Below are 7729 nucleotides of genomic sequence, written 5' to 3'. Positions count from 1 at the left end.
GTGTATTAAATCCAATCATCATAATTCTATTTGGTTTTAGTTGCATTATAGCACATATATGATATAGATATATCTATTTTGAAACAGTAAACATGTCACATTCTCTCCCGCCCCGTCCATTCTCGTCCCATCATAAATTTTATGTCTCATAATCATTTTTTTATAAAATAATTAACTATTAGACAATGTTTATAAAAAAAGTTTGGCTAAGTAATTTAGACAAAATAAATGAATTCTCTATTTAAATATTTAATTTATATTTAGTTTGTGATTTCATACCGGTACTATTATCCAAAATTTATGACCAGTTTTTTTAAAAATCGTTTAACTACATTTAATGTTTGTCACTATATGAATTACCCGTTTAAAAGTATATTTTTAATTATTTTTTAAATTTTACGGCAAAGAATTTTTAATCCATCTTTTGATTCGGTTGAAATTAGATAGTTTTTTTAGATCTTTGGTCAACATATAAAGTTAAAAACAAAATTATATTATTTTTTTTCGATCTTCTGTCAAAAACAAAATTAGTAGAATGAACTATTCTTGTTTCTGATATTTAAAAATGTTCGTAATAACATAAAAGTCGACTAAGATGTTATCCCTATTATTAACATCAAAAAAGTTCTAATGTATTTTTTGAACATAAATTTTTTTACAAATAACATTGTTTAGTCACTATTTAGATAGACACATTTTTTTTATTTGTCTATTTAATCTGTTTTACATTAATATAAGATCTTTTACATGTTACTAGTTAGTCATTTGGGTTTAAGAATACAAAAGAATGAGTGACTCTTGGGCTTTGGCGGTGTGCGATCAGGATGACACGATGGTGGATAGCGGGGAGAAGGACCGGCCGTCAGACGATCCCCCGGATAATCCACGTACATGGGTGCAGAAAGTGATTGGTGGTGGGGTAGGAGGGAGACCGACACCGGCGAGGTTGTTAGATGATGAGTTTGTAGATGCAAGGGTACATCTAGAGTTCCTGGATGGCGAGGACGGGGAACCGGTGGTTACTATTGGATTGGAGGTATTAGAGGTGATGAATGGGATGTGGAAGCAATGTATGATTGTGATGGTGCTAGGGAGAAACATCTCCATTGCGGCGCTAACTAGAAAGTTAAGAGAGATGTGGAAACCGAAGGGTGGAATGTACGTGATGGATTTACCGAGGCAGTTCTTTATGATTCGCTTTGATCTGGAGGAAGAGTATTTGTCAGTCTTGACTGGGGGACCATGGATTGCCTTTGGGAGTTATCTTTTGACAAAGGTATGGTCACCAGATTTCGATCCTCTACGGGATGAAATCGTGACGACACCAGTGTGGGTTCACTTGTCAAACATCCCGGTTAACTTCTATCATCCGTCGATCCTGATGAGGGTGGCTCAAGGGCTCGGGAGTCCCCTTAGAGTGGATGTGACAACCTTGAACTATGAGAGAGCTAGGTTTTCTCGGATCTGCGTTGAAGTTGATTTGCAACGACCTTTGAAAGGGACAATTATGATTAATGGGGAGCGTTACTTTGTTTCTTACGAAGGCCTACCAAATATTTGTTTGTTGTGTGGATTATATGGTCATTTAGTCCATGCCTGTCCGAGTGGGAATACGGGGGAGAAGGGTAGAAAAACAGGCGGATAGTGCAGTGAGACTGGCAGCATCGGTGGCTGCGGAGACTGTTGGTCCCAAGGAAGGGGATGACGGTTTTACTATCCCATCGAGTAGACCATCAGGCAGGTTTGGGAAGCTAGGTCAAATGGGTTTCCATATATAAACCCCCTCTTTCCCTAGCTCGCAAACGAGCATGCCGCAAACCCTCAAACCAGAGAGCGAGAGCTTCTGTGAGAGAACTGAGCGACTCAACATTTTTCTTCTTGTTTTGCATTTTTATTTTGTAGTTTTCTTAGATCTTTATCCCATACTCTTTCTACTCTACTCTATCTTTTAATATAATGTCATTTTCGTTTATTATGATTGCTTTGTTATTCGTTTCTATGTCCGAGTAGTGTAGCAAAGTTTCTAGGGATGGGATAGATGATTAGGTATTCTTGATCGGTTAGGATGCTTTAGTTGATTGTGATGATTGATAGATTTCCTTCTAGGTTGATGTTCTTAATGCTGTCAACAGACCAAAATGTTGAGATTAGATCTAGGGCGTTTACAATACTACAGGCCGAAAGGAGTAGATAAAATGCTTGATTAGGTCAGTGCTAGAGGTTTACTTAGCTCTGAGTGACAAAATCAGATGAGTTTAAGTCTACTGAAAAAAATGAATTGTTCTTAATGCCTGCTTGTTCATATTGCTAGTGCGGCAGTGTGGTAGTGTGTTCAAGGTTGATTGTTGCTAGTGCGAAAGTGTGGTGACAAGGTCTTAGAGGTTCATTGTCTAGGAAATAATTGCTTGAGGCATGTAAGGCATCCATACTGGTCTAGAACACTTAGGATTCGATTACCTCCATCCTTAGGAACTTTTGTATTTCATTTGTTGCATTTTCTTTACTTACTCGACCACTTACCCGATCAGGTACATGATAACCTGCATCGAGGAATACCCCGAGCTGTTCATATCTTACTTGCATACTCGATCACCCCACTCGATCCTGTACTCGATTGCTTGCATCGAGTGCTTAGGTCGTGTGGTTTATTTGTCTATATTCTTTTACTTTGTTTATATTAGGACTGTTAGAACCCAAACCTTAATTGTTTGGCTTGACTTGTATTGTACTGATCATATTCTTCCTGCTAGCAATACACAACCATTTGGATTGATAACCATTTGTACTACAACTGCATAGGGGATTGATACCGTGGGTGAAAACCTGTCTATCAATTTAGCGCCGTTGCCATTTGGTTGTTTTAGTTTTGCTACGTTTAGGACATAATGAAATCATACATCATAGAACCTAAAAAAAAACTACTGATCAACCCAACTAAAAAATATAAACAAATTGAAACCAAATAAAAATAGAAAATGGTTTCATACTTTTAAAGTAAAAACTGAAACCAAATTAACTTATGATAGAATAATTTTAAAATATAGAAGATTTTCAAATATATATATACAAATCATATTATATTCAATAATCATATATAATGTATTAAAGACACAACTCAAATTTGTATTTAATAGTATTATAGTATAAGTTACAGTTTGACTGTTTTTAAAACATATGTACTAAAAAAAATGGTATCATAACATAATTGTTTTATCTCCCCCAAGAAATAATAGAAAACAATAGTTTCAAAATTAATTTCTTGTTAATTTTACTATTTATATTTTAAAATGATTAGAAATAGAGACAATTTATAGAAGAAAAAAATATGTATATTAAATTTGACACACTTTTATTTTCATGAATTATTATAAAAAAATTAGTTAGACTTAGAGTATAAGATATATGTTTTGTGATATCATTTTAACAAATTATTTTAAAATTGACTTATCATATTATAAAATTATTTGTTGTTAACTATTACTTTTAGATATGAAAATAGAATTAATATATAGGACAACAAAATTTATCTATCAAAGTAAGGTATTACAGTTGTTTTTCTTAGAATACTTATCAGTCTTTTTTTCAAAAAAAACTATAAATAATTTAATTTATCATAATTATTTAACGAACATACAAAAATTAATTAACTTTGCTGTAACTAATTGTCCTATTACTATAAAATGGTTTCATACATTTCAAAGTAAAAACTGAAACCAAATTAATTTATGATAGACTAATTTAATATTAAATATTTTCTAATATATAAAAACCTAACATTATGTTCAATAATCATATATATTGTATTAAAGACACAACTCAAATTTGTATTTAATAGTAATTTATAAGTTATATTTTGATTGTAACATAACATAATTGCTTTATCACCCTATGATATAACAGAAAACAATAATTTTAAAATTTAATTTATTGTTAATCATACTATTTATGTTAAAATGATTAGAAGTAGAGACAATATATAGAAAATAAAAAATAAATTAAATTTCACACACTTTTATTTTCATGAATTTTTATAAAAACTGGTTAAACTTATAGTATAAGATATTTGTATTGTGATATTGTTTTAATAAATTATTTTAAAATTGACTTTATATAAAACTATTTTTTGTTAATTATTACTTTTAGATGATGACAATAAAATTATTATATAGAAAAACATAAAATTATCTATCAAAAAAATTAGGTAAGATCTTACTCTTTTCTTTCTAGACTACTTATCAGTTTTTTATTTTTCAAAAAAGAAAAAAATATAAAAAAATATAATTTATCTTAACTATATAACGAAAATCTATATATATAAAATTAACTTTACTCACTCCTGGTGCTGCCACATCAGCCACCTCCTCTATTTAATAAGGCCAAACAACCCAATAAGCAATTCATTTTTCTTTGTTTCATATTTCTTTAAAAGGCCAGTTTCATATTTCTGTAAAAACCCAATCCAATAATAATACATGTTTTATATGCTGTTGAAATAAAACCCTTCTCCAGGAAGCTCCACTCCGCCATCCGCCATTGTGCGATCTGAAGCGTCCCTCAACAATCCTCTACACCCTTTCGCTGTCTTCCTTGACTTCCATCTCCATCGTAACGTCTTCCTCTATTGATAGTTGTTGCTTCATCTCCCCTCTAATCAAACTATATATATCCCACGTTACCTCAACAACCTTTCTCTCTTCAATGTTCAGTGTTCAATCTGCTGGACGACGGCTAGGTTTTAGTCATTTTTATGGGTTATGAAGGTCTTTACCCTTTCTTTGTTGATATGATTTTCATCTTTGGCTTGAATCAGTATAATCACATGTGTATGAACATCTATATATGTGTATTGTGTACATGTATTAATAGTTATATCTATTTAATTTGCAGAAAAGAGGAAGGCTGAAGCTAGAGGATCTGGGTGACACTCTCACTAAATTTGGGTATTTCTTTTTCTTAATCAGATTTTTGTTTGGTTCTTTACTACTTTTAAATCAAATGTAAGTATGTTCGTTTATGTATCAACGTATGATGTAAGTATCCCTCCCCATAACACATGTGTCGACGCTGTCATACATGGTTTGTAAATAGTTTCGGTCTCCTACCAGAACATATCTGCTTTACCGTTGTAGCTCAAGTCGGGGCCACTTATTTCATAGTTGCTTGGTTTTGATGGTTCGCTCAGTATATTCTATGTTGAGGCTCTAAGTAACAACTCCAATGAGAAATTTGCGTGCTTTTTATAATAAAAGTATACACATCATCCTAGGTAGCTTTTTGGGTCTTTAAAATATAGGTCTTCCAGTTTTTCTATTACGATCCGTTATCAAGCTTCAAGCTACATGAATCCATAAACATTCATAGCTAGATCAGCTATTTGTTTCCATGTTGCACTAGAGATTATTTTATTCTATGGTTATGTCTATGTAGTTCTCCAAAGAATACTAAAATCGAGATGATATTATATATTTCGGTATTTGATTTTGTTTAATTTCCATGTACATTATGGTATATAGTAGAAAGAGTTAAGAACTATGTTATATCCTTTGTGTTAGTTCAGTTTTCATTGCCTCATTTATATGTTTAGACACATCAAAAAACTTTAAGATGGGACGAAACAATTGGCATACGTGCAGGTTATTCAATGAACAAGATCATATGAATATCAAGCTCAAGTGAATCCTCATGGTTTAATGGTGTAAGTTAGATGTAAACCAATTTTGTAAGCATATAATGCCTTTTCACTTTGCTATATTGTAGTTAAAAAAGGCGTAAGTTCAAGACCTCATGTCCAAAACCTGCTTATTATCACTCTTTCGAATTAATCCTACTATAATTAAAGTAGAATATGTAACAAGTTCAAGCTTCACTTGGGAGGTTTATTAGTTTCCTTCTGACAACAATTACTTGAATACTGTGCGTACATATTTTTCATGCAATAATTTATGATTCATGCTAATGTTTGTTTTTCTCAGTCGTAGTGTAATCGAGCCTATGCCAGGAAAGCAAAGAGTTCATGTCATCCACTCAACGTTCTCAATTATGCAGTTTCCATTGTAATTGCTTGTCCTTTTCATATGACTTTCTTTAATCCAGAAAGAAATGAAGTGTTTACTAAAGAATTTAAATACAAGGGTCAAAAGTAATTTATGACGTGCTACACATGTGTTAATCTTTGCAAAGATGGAATTGTCTTCATCCTTTTTAAGAAAGATCAGGACCACTACACGAAAACACGGCGTTTGGGACTACTGGAATCGTCTCAAATCAGTCGCTAAGTCGGTATGTGCGACTATTAAAGGACTGTTATATTTGGTCGCAAATATTTGGTCGCAAATTGTTTTGGTCGCAAACCAGTCCCTTATTTGCGACGCATTGGAGACAAGGCTAATGGTCGTTAATTAGCGACTACGGACAGACCAAAATGTACTGTCGTAATGAACGACTCCATAGTGACTCATAGGCGCAGTCGTAATTGGCGACTACGGACAGACCGAAATATACCGTCGTATTTAACGACACTATAGTGACTCATTTGGGCAGTCGTAATATACGACTTGGTTCAGACGACATGGTAGTCACAAATTAGCTACGTTTGGAAGACTGATTTAATACCACAGTGTTGAGGATAAACTTTAAAAATCTGAAATTTTGGTCCTAAAGTAGTCGCTGTTTAGTCACAAGGTAGTCGCAAAGGAGTCAGAATTGTTTGTGACGGACTGAAGACTAAGTTTTTTAGTCCCAAAATCGTGACATATACACNAATTTGGTACTTTGTTTGTGTTTATTTAAATTATAAATGGTCGCAAATCAGTGAAAATATACCTAGTAATTTGGGACAGTATACAATAAATTTTGAAAAAAAACCTGAATTTAAATTAAAATCCTGATTCTGAATGATATTAACCAAAAACATACAAATCATTCAATGATCATATAGAGAAAATAGTTTTAGGCTAAGGGAGANAGTTTTAGGCTAAGGATCTAGAAACACTACTACACAATCCAAAAAATAGTTATAGAGGCTTAAAAGAGATAGAATTAGTTTGTTAAGCATGAGAGGATGATACTGACAAAGGTGAAGTGGTTGGTGCAGTCGCAGGTGAAGTAGATGGTGAACTAGCTCCTGAAGTGGTTGTTGCGGGTGGGTTGACATTGGTCGCAGTGGCTGGAGTGATGTTGGTTGCTGGTGCTGCTGTGGTTAATGGCGCATTGGCTGGTGGTTGAGTAGACAAGAATTCTGCAACCCCCGGATCACTAGTCTTCAAGTAGGATACGAGCATCTCCAAGGTTGCAATGCGGTTTTGAGCGTCACGTTGCTCCTCATCACGTCTAGCATCTTCTCTGGCACGTCGAGCATTTTCTTCATCTTGATCAGCGAGCTTACGACGAGCAACCTGGAGTTGTTCTTGAATCTCTAACAGCGAATCTGGACTAGAGCTTGGATAAGTAGCCTTTCTTTTCCCTTTGGTGATTATCTCCGAGAGACTTCCAAGTCCAAAGGGGGTTCCCTTGGCATTCGTTACAGTACACTAAGACAAAAGAAGAGATGATCATTCACAAAACAAACATAACAAACAGAAATATCACACAAACCCAGATAGAAATATCACACAAACCCAGATAATCAACATCGAGTATTCTCAAGCATCAATCAAAAGTATATCAATATCAAGGATTCTTAAGCATCAATCAAAATCAGATACTTAGCTTAGCAAAATAAGACAATTAT

General features: G+C 33.6%; 2 protein-coding genes across 2 annotated transcripts in view; one reads left to right on the top strand and one right to left on the bottom strand.

Moving 5' to 3' along the window:
• On the top strand, positions 788 to 1645 carry LOC104759949. The gene has a single exon (XM_010482811.1). The coding sequence runs from the start codon at positions 788 to 790 to the stop codon at positions 1643 to 1645; it is 858 nt and encodes a 285-aa protein (XP_010481113.1).
• The window catches only part of LOC109130014 (PH domain-containing protein DDB_G0287875-like), a 1689-nt gene continuing 931 nt past the window's right edge, over positions 6972 to 7729 (bottom strand). Inside the window, exon 3 of the mRNA XM_019239159.1 lies at positions 6972 to 7529. Within this exon, the coding sequence (XP_019094704.1) occupies positions 7047 to 7529 (483 nt within the window). The 3' untranslated portion in view covers positions 6972 to 7046. The remainder of the gene's footprint in view (positions 7530 to 7729) is intronic.

Source organism: Camelina sativa, chromosome 17 (genome assembly GCF_000633955.1).
Source record: "Camelina sativa cultivar DH55 chromosome 17, Cs, whole genome shotgun sequence".
In the NCBI taxonomy this organism is placed as follows: Eukaryota; Viridiplantae; Streptophyta; class Magnoliopsida; order Brassicales; family Brassicaceae; genus Camelina; species Camelina sativa.
The sequence above is the reverse complement of the archived record's forward strand: the minus strand, read 5'-3'. Positions and strand labels throughout refer to the sequence as shown.

What these genes read in the sequence shown, in the direction of transcription:
- LOC104759949 (XM_010482811.1), top strand. Translation starts at nt 788, where the DNA reads ATGAGTGACTCTTGGGCTTTGGCGGTGTGCGATCAGGATGACACGATG.